Genomic DNA, 20,246 nt, shown 5'->3' on the forward strand with positions numbered 1-20,246 from the left:
ATGCAAAATCTACTTGCCCCACATGGTTTGAAAGTTTACAAGTTTAAGTGCGTCCAAATTGTTCAAGTACTCAATGCACTTGTGTCTGTTTAGAGGCAAAAATGGGGATCAGTGACAGGGCCACAATCCCTGGAATTCCAGCCAGCACCAAAAGCTGGAAATGGCACAGAATCAAATTCTGATCTGGCCTTTCAAAAGAAGTCAGATCAAATGACTTAATGATTCTGTCCTGGTGATAACTACTTCTGTTACATCCTCAAGGTCTGGGACCACATTTTCATACTTTTAATTTACCGAACTGGTAATAATTCAGTACAGCAGCCCCAGAAGGCAATTCAGTTATCTACAAGGAAAATCGGTGGAAATTTTACCTTTGCAAACTAGCATGACACTGGGCTTCTATGAGCAGCTCCTTTTCAAACCTCACCGTTTGAAGCTGTGGGTATTTTTTTTCCAAGTAAAACGTGTAATTTATTTTACTTACTTATTATTTTAAGGAGAAACATTAGAGTCTATCGCACGGTGTAGAAAACTGATGTTGCTCGTATGGTTCCCGCTAAGGTATTCACTCATCATTTATTTTATTTTCATTTTCAGGAAATTTAAGCTACATGTTGAAAAATCACTGCGATATCTTAAAAGTTTTCATGACACACAGAAATCAGGTTTTTACTATACTTAATTTTTTAAAAATGTTTTCTTACTTACTCACTCTACGTCCTGCTTGCTGACCCCTCCCATTCTCCTCCTCCCATTTTAAAACAACTCTTCAGAGAGAAAACATAACCCTGACTAGGTACCCATCCCATTGAGATGTGGGACAACCATGCTTCTCAATTCTAAACATGTGGAGCGAGAAAGAAATGGAAAACTGCAAAGAAACTTTTCATTCTTATTTCTTTCCTTCTTTATTTTTCCAGGATTTAGTTGGTAACTGCTTTGCAGTTTGATATATGAAATGCACTTACTTGACAGGCACCTTGGTGAAGTATATAGATACTTTACTCGTAAATTAATCCAATTTTCATTTGAGCATTGCAATATACATGTTATTAGAAACATATATGTTTATTCCTTAAGTTTTTGATGCCTAATATGTAGAATTCGAATGAAAGCATTTTTTCCTTCCTCAAAATATTATATAAGGATTACAAATGAAGTATTTAGCTGTACAGTAGAAATTAGACACATGCATATATCTATATATTTATCTATATGAATATACACATATACCCATATTAGATACAGAGAAGATTCATATTATAATATATATTGTTCATATGTGAAAATAAGCTTCTCATAAATATATATTTGTTTTAATATGTGTGTACATTTCTATGTGTATATGTCTATATGTTGATAAATACAGACATAGATATGGCACATACAGAGGATTTTATTAGATCAGTTTCTTTTTGGTCCAAATCCCTTTCACTTTAGTTCAGCTGACTTCGTAGAAAATAGTAAGTGTCAAATGTTAACATTTGTTTTTAAATATAAATGGCATTGAATCATTATCATGAACTATATTGGGCAGAATGGGGTATAACTCATAATGTTTTCAAAAAGCAGCATCAGAATTCATTGACCTGAAGATATTGGGATATTAAATAAGTTCTTCCTTTTCAGTTCAACCCAACAAACAAAACAAAACAGGAACTTGGTGTTTTATCATAAAGTCACAAAATTGTTTTTTGAGTCAATAATGAGTAATTTCACTATAAAAATCTGTAAATATTATTTCTATCTTATGACCACACCCTTCCTCAAATACAAGGACATTTATATTCTTTCCACAAATGGAAGAAACACATGTGGTCTTAGAAAAGATTGCTTATTTTTATCACACGTTTGGGAGTAGGAGAGGAAAAAGAAGAGGAATTAAAATGAGAGAGAGAGAGAGAGATCTCAAATCAAACCCCAGCAAGTTTGAAAACAATGAAGAAATGATTACAATGTTGTATATAGAAGTAAAGGACAAAGAATAGCTGATAGAAATCCATAGAACATAAAGAATAAAATGGATTGGAACACTAGCTATACTGGTTGTCAACACTTGCTTCAGAGCTGTAGGATTAAGGTAGGATGACAGAGGAAAAGAACAAACAAATCATCTTGGACAGACAAGAAGGCCTATTGGAGAAGGTACATGTGTAGAGACAACTGAAATTCAACAAAGAAGCAAGGGCAATATGATAAAGAAAAGACAGTATTTTCAAAAAAGATATGCTAAAACAACTGGATATCACACACAGAACACCATGCCTAGATGTGCGCTTTGCATTCTTTCCAGAAAATTAATTTAAAGTGAGCAATAAATTTAAAGATAAGCCACCAAAAGTAAAAATGTGAGAACACATGAGAAAAATCTAGACCATCTTGGATGCACCAATGCCTTTCTTGATGCAATATGAAATGAGAAGCAAGGCTTCTACCTTTTATCTGAAGGAAAGGCAAAATAATGACATAAAACAATACAGTCAGAGGATACATTTCCAAAAGATGCCTGCTATCTAAAATATACAATCAGATATATATTTTAGGTAAAATGTATTCACTAGACACATACACTATTCATATATATTTCAGATAAGCATTCTTTATAAAGTAGACACAGGTTATGAGAGACGTTCTAAAGCTAATTGTTTTCCTATTTCTGATTCTATCATGGATTTACTATTGTTGTTTTCTTCTGAGGGTGAAGGAGTAAGTAAAGCATATTCAATACTTAAAGTATAAAACTGAAGGTGAGGAATCATAGCTTCCACATCAAATTCCAATTCTTACTGTGAATTTGTGAACAGAGATCCTGGGGGAATCCTTGATAACGTTGAAATTGGCTGCATGGCTGCAACTTCTATTACAAATTGTGTATTTAAAAATGCAAGGAGGGGGGAAGATGAACAGCCAAAAATCCAGTGGTCTAAATTCCAGACTTCATACTGTCAAACTTATTTATAAACATATCTAAAGGATATCAGGCTTGGACCAAGCCGTGAGTCTAAACCACCATTTTTACACTTACTCAATATGGAACACATGAATTCTCACGAATCTTATGCCGAGTTGTTCTAAGTACAATAGGAGCTGGTAAAACATCTAGTTCCAGATGTGTGTGCCTGTTCATGTGCCTGTGTGTGTGTATGTGTTTGAAAGCCCAATCAATATGTCATGGTGACACTGCCAAATTCTCAGAACTACCATTAGATTTTGGATTCTCTGCAATATTTTTATTATTTCTTTAATACATAAAGCAATTAACAAAATAGGTAGACAATATAATTTTTCAAAATGTAACAAGAATAGTGAAGATTTTTTTTCCTTCATGGCTATTCACATAAGCTTAGATCGAATTCCTACTAGACTCCTTTGATTATAACTTTGTAAAGCAGCTATCTTGGACTTTACTGTTTTTAAAATATATATCTGCTCAAAGGTCATCTTTTTAAATGGCTATCCTGAAGCCAGGTAGAGAAGGCCTCTCCTGTATCACAATTGTATCCTCTTACTACATCTAATGCAATTTAGTAAACATCTTATTGTATAATCAAAGCAAATTAAAATATCTATAAAGGTGACAGACAATAAAATAATTCTCTAAAATAAGATGATAAAAAGTCAGTATGCCAACAGTCTGTGATATCCACTGTCCACATTCCTCATTGCCAGATGGAGTCCAGCTTCAGTTCCTTCTCCTGAGGCACAGCCATGAGGAGAATTAATATGATCATTTTCATCCCATATAACACATCTCAAAGGTTCACTAATAAGCAGAGCAATTCTATAGAAATTTGTTTTTAAAATCATCAGGATGAAAGTCTCAAAACTGAAACATAAATCATCTAAAAGATTAGCTTATATTCCTTCCAAATCTAATGACTCCATGCAAAGAATGAAATCAGTGATGGAACTATAAAGTATAACTTTTCTTTATATCAGAGAAATATGGAGAGTAAACATCTGATTTTATTAATCCCTACATCTTGCCTCTCCAAAATTAGCATCTTTCAAAATGGTAGGGGATCATGTGGATGGACTAAGTTAGGAATTGGGCTTTCTAGCGTGTCAGAGGCTAGAATCCTATAGTGTGCCTCTTATAAAATTTTACTAAAATTTAAGAACATCCTGGTACTTTATCCCTTCTCTATCTTGCCAAATCACTTCTTGTCTTAAACTAAAATACCCTCTGAATAACATCAGCCATCCAGCTCAAAGAGTGGTCAGGAGTCCTGACACTATTGCCATGGTGTACTTGCAGACAGGAGCCTAGCATAGCTGTCCTCTGAGAGTCCCAACAAGCAGCTGAAAAAACCAGATGCAGGTACTAGCACCCAATCAATGCACAGAAGTCAGGGACCCTTATAGTTGAAAATTAGGGAAAAGCTGGAAGAAGCTGAGGAAGAGGGTGACCCCATGGGAAGATCAGCAGTCTCAACTAACTTGGACTCCTGAGATCTCTCAGACACTGAGCCACCAACTAGGCAGCATATACTAGCTTATACAAGGCCCCCGACACATATACAGCAGAGGACTGCCTGGTCTGGTCTCAGTGAGAGAAGATGCACCTCCCTCTTGAGAGAGACTTGAGGTCCCAGGGAGTGGGGAGGTATGGTGGAGTAGGAGTGAGGGGGTATGGACATCCTCTTGGAGACTGAGGGTGGGGTGGAGGTATGGGATGGGGAGCGGTTGGAGGGCAGACTGAGAGAGGTATGAAGACTGGAGTGTACAAAAGGATTAAAGAATAAAAATAAATAATTTTAAAACAAGAATTAAAACTTTAAAAGGCACCAAATCACAAAGCATAGGATACTTTCTCAATCAAGAATGAGTCACTTCCAAAAAAAGCCTAACTCTAAATATGGGTTAAAATGTTTACAATATTCAGAAGAAATTTCCTTTAGAACCCATATCCCTGTGGGTCATGGAATCACAGAGAAGGGGACACTGAGTCCTATTTTTCTGTCTTCTAAGAACATCTTTAAAAAGCACTTAAGAAGAACAAACATTCTAAAATACCCTTTGTCATCAAATTGTATACAACGACATATAGGTTATGAGTAGAAAACACAGCTAAAAGTTGTGGCTAAACAACAGGTGGGCTAGAAGTAGGGTCACATACAGGAATGCACCATCAAGAACAGACAAGCTTTGAGCTGCCCATTTTTAACCCTCAGCTATGTCATAGAAACATATTCTTGCCTAACAAGAATTTCAAACCGTCAAATCCCTAAATCATCTGGGCATTTCTGAGGATCCTGAAATATAACAGTCTATCTGAAGATGAAATAAAAGAACTTGTTTTCGAAACAGTTTTCGTTCATGTCTAACATTCTTGCTTGAGAAGCTTACACTTGTGCCCCTGCCTTTCAAGTAAATGCTGGCCATTTTTTTTTCCTTTTGCTATTTTTAATCTACTGAACATTCAGGGCATTCCTGGTATTTATAGTTTATTAATTTATTTCCTTATGTCAGCTCACCAACATTATTATGCCATACAGAGTATATAGTTTGGATCTGATTTAATACCTACCTAAAAATCACTCAACAGGTGTCATCCATATTAGTAATTTCATCTTAAATATAGTGTTTGGTCAGCTCTCACAGTACTAGGTCTATGTTTCAAAGTGATCATAACCTGAAAGTCACTGATAAAACATAAGACTGATAAAGTGTTTGAAACCCTGAGTGGTATAGCTACATATTTCAAAGGGAATAGAGTTATTTTTTAAATATGTGCCCTCTGAAACACGTTATCTAAAATCACATTGTTATATTCTTTTATATACCTGTACATACATAATTTCATTTGCTTTGGATTCTTTCAATATTGGTTTAATCTACTTCAATGCCACAAATCACATATTCATATCCTCTATGACAGAGGAAAATGGGGTTTTTTTTGTTTGTTTTCTTAATATTCTTCCCTAATGGCCAATCATCTACAAGGATTTCATAATACCTTTCTGTATCACTTCCTTTATGAATCTACACCACCACTCCTGTCCCTTGTTACCATAGTTCTTTCTTTACTGCTACATTCTTAAAGATATATTTATTTTTTACTTTTTGTGTATGGAGTGCTTTGTCTGCATGGATGTCCTTACATCATGTGTGTTGGGAGCCTGTGGAGGTCAGAGAGGATGTCAAATTCCAGGAACTGGAGTTGCAGACCGTTGCAAGCTGCCAGTGGGGTCCTGTATAAGAACAGCAAGTGCTCATACGCAGAGCCATCACTCCAGTCTCTAGTCTACAGTCTCTTCTTTCTTTTCACCACTGAGAAAACTACTCCCAGTCCAGCTGTTTCTCCGACAGCTTTTCTTTCCTTTTTGATAGCCACACAAGTGAATTGTGGCTCAGTGGATACCACATTGGCTATGAACATCCATCTGATTACCAAAGTTGACTTTCTCAACCAACCATATTAACCAGACTTGGTAGCATTTGACAGCATCTGCTACGTTGAAATAATCAACTCTGTTTACTCAGTATTTGTGCTAAAGGAAACACCATAGCTTGAACCATGACATCTATCTTGAGCATTAACAAGACACACCTGTGGTCTGCTGTCTCCGGGAGCTCACACTCACTCACCATTTCTCCTTTCCTGACTTCTACTTCATAAATATTAATATTCTCCATCATAAACCTTTCCCTGTTGAATTTACACAAACCTCTGCTGAGATTTCCTCCTTGCCATCCATCACCTGTGTATGAGCATGGTCTAATCACCAACTTCCTCAGATGCTCAAGGTAACAACTTAAGATATTCATTCCCTGCCTTACGGTCCGATAGGCTTCAAACTCTATAGACAGGGAATATCAATGTATCAGTTTCTCTTTCCCCTTCCAGCCTGGTTTCTTCAACGGAAATTCCCAGCTTGTATATTTGGCCAAAAACCAAAAACTAACTGATCATCTTCCACATCTAGCTGGAGTCTAACATCCATTCTATGTATGTTAGGTAGCATCTACAGTGATTTTTAAAAATGATTGTATCATATCTTGACATAGCTAAGCATGAAATGTCATCCAGTTTATCCTCCACTCATTCAAAACATCACATAAACTCTTTACATGACTCTTATATGGTTAGGTTCTGCCTTCCCCTTCTAACATCCTTAGCTAGGCTCAATCTACAAAGTTTTTTTCTGGAACACACCAAGATCCCTAACTCCTGGGACCTTTTGTTTTCCATATGCAACTCTGTGACTCTTGGGTACTTACATTGCAACTCTGATCTTTATATGGACTTCATACAAATGTTTTGCTACCAGATACCTTAAAGTTCCAAGTAAACATTGGCTAAATGTGGAATTACCTGCTAACAAAAATGGATCAATACACCACAGCTTCTGGTCTCAAGAAATTCTATTCATAAGTGCTTTAAATGATTCTCTAATGGCCATAGAGTCTGAAATGTAAGCTCAGACCACCTAGTACTAGAAGATATTTTTTAAATCTGTTTTGTTGTTGATAATAAACACAGACAGCAACCAAAGGTCACAAAAGATGAGATGGATAATTCATAAGAAAGAAAGTTCTGTGGACAAGGATGGCATTCTATTATTGATGCACAGCTTTGAGTTGTACAGTAACAATCTGCAGTATCATCTCTGATCCATACACCTAGTCATGTCACAGTAACTGTCTGTCTCTTCCTGTCTGGTCGCTGTTCTCATCTGGGCTTTGTACTCATGAATCACACAGTGCCAATAAAATTCTAAAGAACAGTGACAAAAATAGTCCAGCAGAAATTACATTTGTTTCGCAGCTTTTCTTCTCAATTAACAGAGGGGGCTGGCATCAACGTCAGAATTGAAGTTGAACCAATCAGAAAGCCACGATCCAAATTGGCCTGATTCAAAATGTCATATGACCCCAACTAACACTTTCTAGAGGGAGAAAATGACAGGTTTTATAATGCCATCACTTTGTGTTGTCAAAAGCAGGAGTACTAAGATAGCGTGCACCCCAGTGGTTGTACAGCAGGGCTGATAACAAACCAGAGACCAGCTGAAAGTAACAGAGTCGGCTATTAAGATACTTCTGCAGATCTGTAGAAATTCTAGGTCCAGATAGTTCAGATCGATATCAGAGGATTGCCCCTCCTTAATTTTGAGCTTTGGAGACTTTTTTTTTTTTTTTTTTTTTTTGCTTTCTGTCATCATAAATGAGCCTGTCTGCATATCAGATCCTCAGGAAGCAGCATGACATCAGGGTACCAGAACAGGTGGAAGGCTCTAGACTTAAGACACTTTACATTGTGTACTACTCCCTTATGGTTAGAATGATAAAAATCAAGTCCTAGGATTCATGACTGTGGTACATGCATCTCAGGGACTAACAAATGTCTCAAGAAAAAGCTCTCCTAATATTTTAGCAGGTGTTAATGTGTTCATATATTACTTAACAAAGTTTATAATAAATTCTATTTATAACATATATATATAATCGTACATAAAATTTTATTAAATTAGTGTTATACGTACACACTAATTTTAATATGTAATATATTCATTGTATATAATATATAATATGTAATATGTAATGTTCATTATATATAATGAAATGGGTGTGTGTATGTGTGTGCTTATCATTTAATTAGGGTTTATTTTGCAACTGAGAAAGCCCAGAGAGTTTACTCGTTTTTCCAGCATCACAGAACCGCTAGCATAGCAGCAGCTACATTTATCCTACTTAGCACACCAGCAGTAAAACTTTACATAGCAGACGTAATTAATTGCCACAGAGAACCACTTACATTGAGAGTAATTCGTTCAGGAAATACCCTCCAAGCTGCTCTCTTTTACAGAGACCATATCTTTATGGTGATTTTTTTCACAACAGATGTAGATCGTCACATTTTAATAGTTCTTTTTTTGATTTTTTTTTTCGCGTGCTCTTGTTTGGAGCAGGCTAATGAATCACTTCTTGAAGAATGGATTCCTTTTGTTACACTGGATTTAAGTTTCCTGACATTAATTTAAGCAGGTCAGCAGGTTTAAGCAGTTCGTGAGTTTTTCACTTGACCAAGTCTATGACAAGGATCCCTTAAGACACTGAAAGCGCCTATGCTATGTGAACATGAGAACTCTCTGAAGCAGTCTTACCTTAGAGACTTGGGCTGTTATTCAGGTTGGTAATGCCTGGTATATCCTCGCTACAAGCAGTCTGTCTTATGTTCATCCCAGAAAAATAACTTGTGGCTTTGTGACTAGTTATTTTGTTTTGTTTGTTTGTTTTCTCAGCTGTTTATCAATCTATGATTTTATTTATAGATGTTAAGCTTTGCTAGATGGGAAAGGACAGATGCTGCTGAGGTAAAAGGCCTCCACACAGAGGGCTTTCTGGAAGCTACTATGATGCTTATCTCATATACTGTTCAGTATACAGGCTACAGCAAGCCTTCAGAGCTGTTTCCAACAGCTGCAGGACATCATGTGCTTACACCGACCTTCCTGAAGAACACCTAAAATGCTATGCTTATATTTTAAAAAATGCACACAGTAGGTGCTATTCCAAAAACAGCTGCCCTATCAACTCTTTTCCTTCAAACTTGAAATTAAGTTTACTGACAGAAAGCCCATTGTACAGAATTGCATACTACAGAACATTAGAACAAACAGAAGAAGGAAAGAAAAAATAGGTCAAAGGTCAGAAAACACACCTACAGGCGTGGTGCACAGTAGTCAGAATTCCTCAGAATCTGATGTTGGCTGCACTGACGCTGAACACACAGGAATACTGGGAGCAGATGATTCCTTATACAAGCAGGAAGGCATGCAGACAAACTTTCAAGCAATCATGCAAACGCAGTTAACTTTGAAAACAGGGCTAAGCGTTGTGAATGAGAATAAATCTGCCTCTTACCATCTGAGACTGACTTCTCGGACATCCATTGATATCTTCGACTTTCTCATTTGCTAAAATCAAGAGATTAAAATCAAAAGAGAGGAATAAAAGGACAACATGCTTAAGCAATAAGCAATGAGGTAAAACATACAGAAAGGAGATTTTAAAATAAATAAATAAATAAATAAATAAACAAACAAACAAACCAAGCAGAAATACCCCTGCTTCCCGTTCACTCTCCTAGCCATGGACAGGAGAGAACACACTTGTTCTCAGCCAACAATTCTATGTGCACAAGTCAAGCAAAGAAAGAAAGAAAAAAAAAGGAAGTTGCTGCTGGTTTTCCAGTATGTGCCAAATGACTGCTGACATGAGACCTTTCACAATTGTCACTGCTGGATCAAGATCCAGTTTCAAGGAGTCTCAATGTATGAGTTACTCCGGTTAATAAAATGCACACATGGGAGACATATGGTTTAATGAAGCTTTCATTTCTGACAATGCTCTTGTGTAAAGACACTGTTCCAACTATTTCAACGCATGGCCAGAATGTCTTGTTTTTAGTCTCACGTAAACACATTTAATTACATTGGAGATAGCCACACCCACAGCACTCCTGGATACAGGGAACAATTCTGTGTCTGTTCTACCTAAACTACATTGTAGCGAAAAGAGCGAGGAGCAGAGCCTCTCAGAGTTTAAGAGAGCAGGTCTCACCAATGATCTGAATGATGTCGGCCAGAAGGACCCCGTCCGCAATGTCCTGCTGCAAATCTTTGATCAGCCGCTTGTGGCCAGATTTTGCCAGGTAGTGGTTGGCCCAGTCAGTGTAAATCTGTTGGAGACAGGGAAGGAAGAAGTGAGAAGGGTGTGGGGGGAAGAGAGACAAGAAAACTCCTCAAGGCAAATGTGAGGCTCAAAGGGAAACTGTTCTGGATCGCATTCCAGCTAAAGAAGTCATAGCTCCAAAGGAAACAGTTGTAAAGTCTTTTTTAACTCGGCTCTTTCCCCCACTTATCTCCTGTTTCAAAGGAGGATGAATCACTCCTTTCAAAATCATGGACTAGTCACTTGTGACCAAGCAAAACTCCCTTCCCAGATGGCTCTGAAGGAGATCGCTACCGGGAAAGAGTTTGGGTTTCTTTTTTTCTCCCTTCCCTCCATTATTTTGAAAATAATCCTGTCTGTATAAAAGGAAGTCACCTGGACCGACTTATAGAGGAACTTTACAAAAACTGTGTTTCTCTGAAGAGGCTTTATTGAATTTGCCATCCGAGATGCTCTAATGTGACAATGTTTTGGCATGGTTTTATGAAATAATTGCAAATGCCTTCCAGTCTAAGATATATTGTTCGGACTGTCATCTCTCATTTAAGCCTCTTGAAATGTGTTTTTATTAGAACACAGAGGCAGCACGTGGAGTTATAATGCAGGAATTGAAATACAGAATTGGGAAGTGCATTTTGCAAGCCACAATTTGACTTACAAAAGTGAGTGACTCTAGCAACTGGTCAGGATATAAAGAAAAGTTGAAATTTCAAGAATACCACAGACACAAAAAGAAAAGTTACTATTTTAAAAAATCTTTTAGTCTAATAACCACAAAAGACAGAAAACAGCTTAAAGATGTTTAAATATCATGGGTGGTTCATCTGTAACCCTGTTAGAAGGTAGATGAAAATAGGACATAATATTAAAAATTGAAATGAGACCAGAGAAATGGTCAAGAAATGTTGAATCTATCGAGAGACTGTGGCTAATGTAGAATGTCTAAGATTAGCACAACTTAAGCTGAAGTGCTCTGAATTTTATCTCAGAGTCACGAGCACTAAATGCCAACATAGTGCAAATATACTGTTTAAAATACTTTGGTGCTAGACAGACTACTCGAGAGTCAAGAGTATTTAGTACTCTTCCAGAGGACCTACATTGATCTGATGCCTCTGACACCCTCTTCTGGCCACTTCAGGAAACAGATAAGTATATGGTACATACACACACACACACACACACACACACACACACACACACACGAAAACATTTTTAAAATTAAATAGATTATATTACTTTAATGAAAGAGCTTAAAGCTAGTACCTTTCATAGGCAAGACAAACAGTTTACCCCTGTGTTATCTGTGTTATGTCATTAGCCCCCTTTTCTGTTTTGAGATAAGATCTTCCTAACTTGATGCAGTTGGCCTTAAGTTAACACTGTAGCTTATGTAGGCACTGATATTATGATCCTGCTGCCTCAACCTATGGAGTAGCTAGGATTACAGAGCTAGAACACAAGACCTTGCTATTTCTGAAAAAAAAAACAAAACCATATGTTGTAATTAGCAAATCAGAAGTATATGACACACAACAAAGGTGGGAAGTCCATGCTTCATGCTCTTGAGCAATTTGATACAAAATGTTCCAAATGAATATGTCTAAGCTACAGTTTTCCATATTATAGTGCAGTTTTACACACACACACACACACACACAAACACAGAAAGAGAGAGAGAGAGACAGAGAGAGAGACAGAGAGACAGAGAGAGGCAGAGAGAGACAGAGAGAGACAGAGACAGAGAAACAGCCACACACATACACACATTCAAAGACACAACAGCCACACACATACACACATTCAAAGACACAACCACAGACAGACACATAGACATACACACATATACAAAGACACACACACAGATAGAGAGAGATGTATACAAACACACATGTATACACACAGACATATACTATTTTAGATTCAAAATTAAAACTGCATTCTATAATTTCAGCTTTTCTTATAACAATTCTAAAAATCATTTCATATATATATCAAGTATATGCCTGATAATATTTTGTATGAAAGTATTGTCCTTCCCATAAAGAATAATTAATATTTCTTAATATGATTTTACTGTGAAATGATGTGTGCATATATATTCATACATGGACACAGATAGCTTTGAATATTAGTATGATGATATTTTATATGGCTAAACATCTAAGACAGGCTGATCAATTGTTCAGAGTACTCTTGGGTAGAAACATTCCAAATATTAAAACACAGAAGATAGATTTTTAGAAACTATCAGGGAGTCTCTAAGGCATATCTAGTGACACTATTTTTCCACACAGTGTGAAAAAACTGAAGGTGTATTGGCACATAAGAAAGAGTATGTTGGTAAAGTGCCACTTAAATCTTCATATCTATAATCGTTATTTTGCAGACATTTGCATCTAAGAAAGTGACTCGTGGCTCCCTCTAAACCATAGCATAATCAATTTCTAAATGATCTTAGTTGATGATTCTCTAATACTCACTTATCCAGTGAAACTCAAGGTTTTATTATATTTATCGGACTGGAAATTTTTCTTTTTCTTTTTGTAAAGACATGAATTTAAAGGATTACGTTTCCTTCTTTTATCTGTAATTTATTTGAGTGACAGAGTTCCCAGTTCATCTTGTTAGCTGAATGTGAGTTAGATTTGAATTGTATCAGTCCCTCCACAGGCAGGAGTCACAGGCCCAGCACCCGACTTTAAAGGACCCACAGAGAAAAGAAGATTGGGTTCTAGAGTTAAACAAATCCGGTCTGAGGCCCAGAAGAGTTTATGACCACTGCAAACTTAGGAAAGTCACTTAAGCTCCCTAACCTGTAAACCAGGGTGGACAATAATCCTTGCATTGGATAACTCTGCCAAGACTAACAAACCAGCCCCTCTGTGAAGACAGTTACATAAAGTCACTCCTGAAGAAGATGTCCCTGAGACCTGAGCAGCACTGTTGTATTTTCCTCTGCTAGCATAGAAGAAATACTTGTTAAGGTTAATTGCTTCACAGAGATGAAGCAACTGGAGTAACCGGGACAGAGGCTGAGAAACTGCATTGCTTCCTTCTGGCTCTGTACATCTGCCAGATTCTTATCTTCTAATTAGCTGGGATTTCTGGTTTCTCTGCTTCCTCAACTAAGAGACACTACTGAAGCAGAGTGGTCACGTTCTCCTCGGTGTCTCTATTAGAGGTCACCTGTGTCACCTTCCACACTGCATGGGTTTTATTTTAGGAGGACAGCAAGATTGCAGGAAAAATTGCTCCTAATAAATAGCAAACTGAATGAAACAGATAAGCAGCAATACAAAATTTTGATTTTTATTCTCCAAGTGCATATCGAAAGAGTATTAATGTGAATGCAAATCTGTCAGGGAATTTAGGCAAACAAACAGAAGCTATTCAGCTGGCTTTTAGCACTGGTAAGAAGGCCTCAGACTGAATGGGCAGACCCTACTGGCTTGCTCCAGTATTTTCTCAAAGGGACTCCAAACTTGAGGTCTTTGCCTGAAAGTTTGCTTAGACCATAGGCCTGACTTTTATTATAGTCAGCAAAATCAGTAGCTAACTAAATAAAATGAAACCACATTTCTGCCTAAAAAATCAGATGCACAAACTTTTGGTAAGTCATTCTTTTTTCATGAACGTGTATATTTCCTGTAAGTAAAAGAAATGATAGATTACAAGAAAATCACAAGAGAAGGCGAAATCCTATATCCCAAAGGAATGCTATAATACAGCTGGCAAAAAATAAAACAGTTAAGATGCAAAATATAATTACCTGTTGTAAATAATAAAGCATATTTAGCAATATTATTTATTTATTTATTATTTGCTTCTTTATAGAAGATCTTGTTATATATGTCAGACTAAGGTCAAATTTACTTTGTTGCCCAGGATGGCCTTGAAAATGCAGCCATCCTCCTGCCTCAGTTTCTCAAGGGCTGGGGCTACAGGCATACACCAACATACCCATATTTTTTTTCCTTAAAATTCTTAAATCGAAACAAAGTGAGTGGAAGAAAGCAGTGGGAAAATGGGGCGTGTCCATGAGGAGACAGTGGACACAGATAGAAGATGTGGTAAGAAATCACAGGTTCACCAGCACACTCTCTGCTATGCTCTGATGAGAGAGGAATGCAAACAACCCTGTCAACCTTCGTTAAGCTCTGTTATTTGAACTGATGCGAAGGGACGATAAATTATGTCCTGATGCTGGGCTTGGCCTGCAAACTTGCCTCTGGTTCATCAACACACAAGGCAGTCATTGTATAAAACTTCATAGCTCCAGCTGATTGAGTTACAAAGTGTGCTATGTTTTCCAGGATTAGTCTATGAATTAATTGTAGGTTTTGAGGGAAGAAGTTGGTATAATTGTGAATAATATAAAATGAACACAGATTCAATATTTGGCAGCTTCTGTATGAACTCACTGAAGATTTCAATCATCAACCTTCAGGCCAACACTTCAAATATAGAGAATTCCTACTTCCAAAACCAATATTTTTCAAGTATTTAGACTAACAAATGTTATACACATCTCTATGAAGTATACTTTAGAAAATAAAGAAAATATAATAAGATTAAATTTACCCCAAAATAAAAAGTATATATATATATGTATATGTATATATGTATATAAATATATATGTGTGTGTGTTTGTTTATGCACATATATGAGTTCATTTATAGTAATTAAAATAATAAAAAATCAAAGGTATCATGTATCAAAATGAATTTTAGGGACTATTATATAATATGTATTATTTAGGTGACATTCTTCAGTAAGTTCTTTCACTTTCAATCCATGTGATGTCCACTGACTGAATATTTATTTTCTCAGTACCAGGGATTATTATTCTTAAAGAAGGCATTACTCTTATCCCTGAATAAAATTACTGTGAAGATTGAATGCACTCAGACATGTCCTTTCACTGAATACACTTGTTAAATGTTAAGTATACTATAAGTAGTTCACTGTTTTAATATGAGTACATATTAATTATAATGAGAATTGTAACAATTTTAAAGGATCCATTATTACTTCAACTCCTTAAACCTAAGCTATCTGTCTAATCGTAATGAAATGAAATATTTAAGGAAACCCACAGATTGGGAAAAACATCTTCACTAACCCCATGTCTGATAGCGGGTTAATATTGAAAATATATAAAGAAATCAAGAAGCTAACTACCAAGAAACCAAATAACCCAATCAAAAAATAAGGTATAGAACTGAACTGAGAATACACAACAGAGGAATCTCAAAAGGCTGAGAAGCACTAAAAGAAACATTTAAAGTCCTTAGTGATCAGGGAAATGTATTCCAAAATGACCCTGAGATTCTACCTTACACCAATCAGAATGGTTAAGATCAAAATCTCAGGTGACAACACATGTTGGCAAGGATGTAGAGAAAGAGGAACATTCCTCCATTGCTGGTGGGATTGCAAACTGGTACAACCTCTCTGGAAATCAATCTGGAGGTACCTCAAAAAATTGAAAATAGATCTACCCGAAGACCCAGCTATACCACTCTTGGGCATATACCCAAAAAATGTTTCACCATGCCATAGGGACATGTGTTCCATTATGTTCATAGCAGCCTTATTTGTGATAGCCAGAAGCTGGAAGTAACCAAGATGTCCCACAACAGAAGAATGGATACAGAAAATGTGGTCCATTTATACAATTGAATACTACTCAGCTATTAAGACCTAGGACATCATGTGTTTTGCAGGCAAATGGATGGAACTAGAAAATATCATCCTGAGTGAAGTAACTCAGACCCAAATGGACAAACATGGTATGTACTCACAAATAAGTAGATATTAGCAAAAAAAAAAAAAAAAAGACAGAATACCCAGAATACAACTCAAGAAGGTTAACAAGCTGAAGGACCTAAGTAAGAATGCCTCAATCCCACTTGGGAGGTAGAAGAAATCAATCACGGGGGCAGGGGCAGGGGATAGGTAGGAAAGGGGACAGGGAGAGGAAGAAGGGAACATGATCAGGTATTGGGTGGGGGGAACAGGATCGAAAACCTTGAGGCCTAGTTGGAAGACAGGGCATCAAGTGCATAGATGAAGTTGCTGTCCCACAGTCAAAAACTCTGACCCAGAATTGTTCCTGTCTGAAAAAACTACATGGACAAAAACGGAGAAGAGCCTGAGGGAAAGGAGGTTCAGTGACGGGCTCAAATTGGGATCCAGCTCAAGGGGAAGCTCCAAGGACTGACACTATTACTGACGCTATGGTGTGCTTACAAACAGAGGCCTATCATGACTGGCCTCCAAAAGGCCCAACAAGCAGCTGAAAGTCAGATGCAGATAGTTACACCCAACCAATGGACAGAAGCTGGTGACCCCTGTGGTTGAATTAGGGAAAGGCTGGAAGAAGCTGAGGAGGAGGGTGACCCCATAGGAAGACCAGCAGTCTCAACTAACCTGAACTCCTGAGATCTCTCAGACACTAAACCACAAACCAGGCAGCATACACCAGCTGACATGAGGCCCCCAACACATATACAGCAGAGAACTGCCAGGTCTAGGTTCAGTCAGAGAAGATGAACTTAACCCTCAAAAGATTTAGGACACCAAGGAGTGGGGAGGCTTAGTGAGGTAGTGGGGGATGGAGACATTCTCTTGAAGATGGAGGGAGGAAGAGGTGTGGGATGTGGAAAAGTTGGAGGGTGGACCGGGAGGGGGATAAAGTCTGGACTGTAAAAAATGATTAAAGAATAAAAATAATATAAAAAATGAATTAATTAAAAATAGATATTGGGTACTAAGAGGTACTAAGATCTTTGAATGCAATGTGAAATGAACAACACCAGTTTAAATGTCTACCATCTTGAATATTTATCATTTTTTTTAGTAATGACATTTAAAATGTATTTTCTTCATTATTTTCAATATTACTATACACTGATATTAATTGTAAGTGTAACCTTATAGTGTGTGTATGTACATATTGTGAACAGGAAGGATGTGACCATGACATGTAGACATCATTTTGACACTATAATATGCAGTCTGGCATGAGCACCATATCCAGTAGTGGTGGACTTGCTGAATCATAAATAATTTTACTTTTCCTATTGTGAAGGGCCTTCTTAATATTTCCCATAATGTCCTTTTATATTTTTCCAGTGCTATGCAATATACTTCGCAGAGAAAGTTATATCTTTCTTGTTTAAATTAGTTATTCTAACAAATGTCAAGTCCTTGATTCTTTGGGATATCCTGGAATTTTGGTTACAAAATATCTAAGCTACCAAATCTCAGAAAACAACAAATGGATAAGTACACTGAGATCATAAACAGCATTTTAAAGGAGCCTCACTAATGAGGTAAATATTGTTTGGAATTAAACAATAGAAGGTCTTAGGGTTTCACTGCTGTGAACAGACACCATGAGCAAAGCAACTCTTATAAGGACAACATCTGGGGCTGGCTTACAGGTTCAGAGATTCAGTTTATTATCATCAAGGTGGGAGCATGGTAGCAACCAGACAGGCATGGTGCAGGAGATGCTGAGAGTTCTACATCTTCATCTGAAGGCTTCTAGGAGAAGATTGGCTTCCAAGCAGCCAGGACTAGTCTATTAAAGCCCATACTCACAGTGACACACCTACTCCAACGAGGCCACAACTCCTAATAGTGCCACTTCCTGGGTCAAGCATATACAAACTATTACAGAAGGAAACAAAGAATCAGAGAAAAAAAACCTAACAGGTGATCCTTAGGACTGAGTGACACAGAAGCTCTTGGCTCCGAGAAGGAAAAGCCACGTGTTCAACTCAACAGTCTAGGAAAGCATTTGAACCCTCCTCACTCCACAGGCTTCTTCTGAGGAAAGAACGCAGTCAGCCCAGATATAACTGAAATCAGAGCAAGGAACGCATACAGAACTGCAAACGGACAGTAGGAAGGCCTGAGAGGATGTCAACATGTTATGGTGACTCAAGTCTGGCAGGCACTGCTACATTTCAGTGCTTATGAAACATCAGTGGTACTGACGTCTTTACCCCATACTGTCAAGATAAGTAACAGTCTTGTGCATGGACCAAGCTGGTAGCCTCAAAGGGAAAAGCTATAAAAAGGGAAGAATCTGGAATTGGGCGAACCTTTTCTCTGATGATTGGATTTCAAGTCAAAGGTTACTAAATCCCTTTAAATGGGGAGAAATGTATTGCTGCATATGGTATAAAAACCTTAGTCATGGAAAAAATTACATATTCTATTTACTTAATAAAGCATGTATATTATGAATTCTAATCAAATCTACCCAGCATTCCTTCCCTTCCAAGTCTTCCCCTATCACCATCACTTTTCCCTACCAACTTTATGTGTGCTTTCAAACCATAAGACCATCTCCTGGAATATGAGTAGCACCGTAATGTCAGCATCCATGAATAAAACTGGCTGTCCTTACATCAGCATCCACTTATTCTCAATAGTTTCCCAACCAGGGGTGGATATCCATAATCCCCTCCCCATGCAGGGATTTGTGCTAGCTCCAACTTGTGTAGGCCTTGACCATAAAGGCCTTTTGCTACAGATATCACTCTCTCTGGCTCTTATCATCGGTGTACCCTTTTACCATGATGATCCAACTATACATCTCATTTAATGTTTTGTAATTTTGTAGAGTCTCATCCAATGGAGAAAGAAAAAGAATGGTAAGAACTGACAAAGCGAGTTGGAACATCAGTTTGGTTTTATAGCACAAGACAAGGTACTCTTGCTTAGTTTGAGATAGTTGATCAGGAACTGCATCTTAAGTTGGCTACAGGACTAATGAATCTAAGAAGTCAATGGATTCCTATTCTGTGATGTTTGCAGAAGGCTGTGGTTTTGATATAGTTTTTCCCTGACGGGTTCATGTTGAGCCCTGGTCCTATTTGTGGCTATGCAGACATGGGGTTATTTAAAAGATGGAGTCTAGTAGCCTGGACAGTATTTAGGGCCCTGGAGACATGCCACGGAAAGGATTGGCATGTTTCTCCTGGGATTCCTGAGTTAGTACTAATGACAGAGTTGCCATAAAAGAAAACCTGACACTTACCTAGTCTCTGGGTTTTCTGATTAACATTTAAACTTCACATATACCCACAAAGATATCACTCTCTCTCTCTACCATAGGGAATACAGCCATAGGAAGCTTCACCAGAGTTTGTTCCATAGTTGAGCCTCCAAACTGTGAATGAAATAAAATCTCTAAAAGTATGAGCCAGGCTCAGATATTTCGTGATAGTTACACAAAATGACAAAAATCGCAAAATGTCTAAGACTCAATATTGAGTGCCATTTGAAAGACATATACATTTCATCAATTTGATGGCTTTGGGTAAAATAAGTACCTTCAGAGTATATGCCAAATAATCTTACTGCTAATCAGTTCAGCATATCTAGTATGGTTCTTAATTATAAAGTTTTTTTCTTACAATGAAAATATATTAATTAATAGCTTCTGAAAATTAATTAGTGATGGCCTATGAAGGCAAGTAAAATGGGTAAGCCATGTAGCCTTATGGCTTCCTTTAATCTTTTTCTGCATTTATTGAATCCAGTC

General features: G+C 37.3%; 1 protein-coding gene across 1 annotated transcript in view; it reads right to left on the reverse strand.

The window, feature by feature from the left end:
- Positions 1-20,246, reverse strand: part of LOC114613680 (neuron navigator 3) — a gene marked incomplete at its 3' end in the record, with an annotated part of 181,791 nt that overhangs the window by 77,525 nt on the left and 84,020 nt on the right. The window contains exons 2-3 of the mRNA XM_028759036.1: positions 10,570-10,687; positions 9,871-9,923 (exon numbers count right to left, since the gene is read on the reverse strand). Of these exons, the coding sequence (XP_028614869.1) occupies positions 9,871-9,923; positions 10,570-10,687 (171 nt within the window). The remainder of the gene's footprint in view (positions 1-9,870; positions 9,924-10,569; positions 10,688-20,246) is intronic.

Source organism: Grammomys surdaster, unplaced genomic scaffold (genome assembly GCF_004785775.1).
Source record: "Grammomys surdaster isolate TR1022 unplaced genomic scaffold, NIH_TR_1.0 126271, whole genome shotgun sequence".
Taxonomy (NCBI): domain Eukaryota; kingdom Metazoa; phylum Chordata; class Mammalia; order Rodentia; family Muridae; genus Grammomys; species Grammomys surdaster.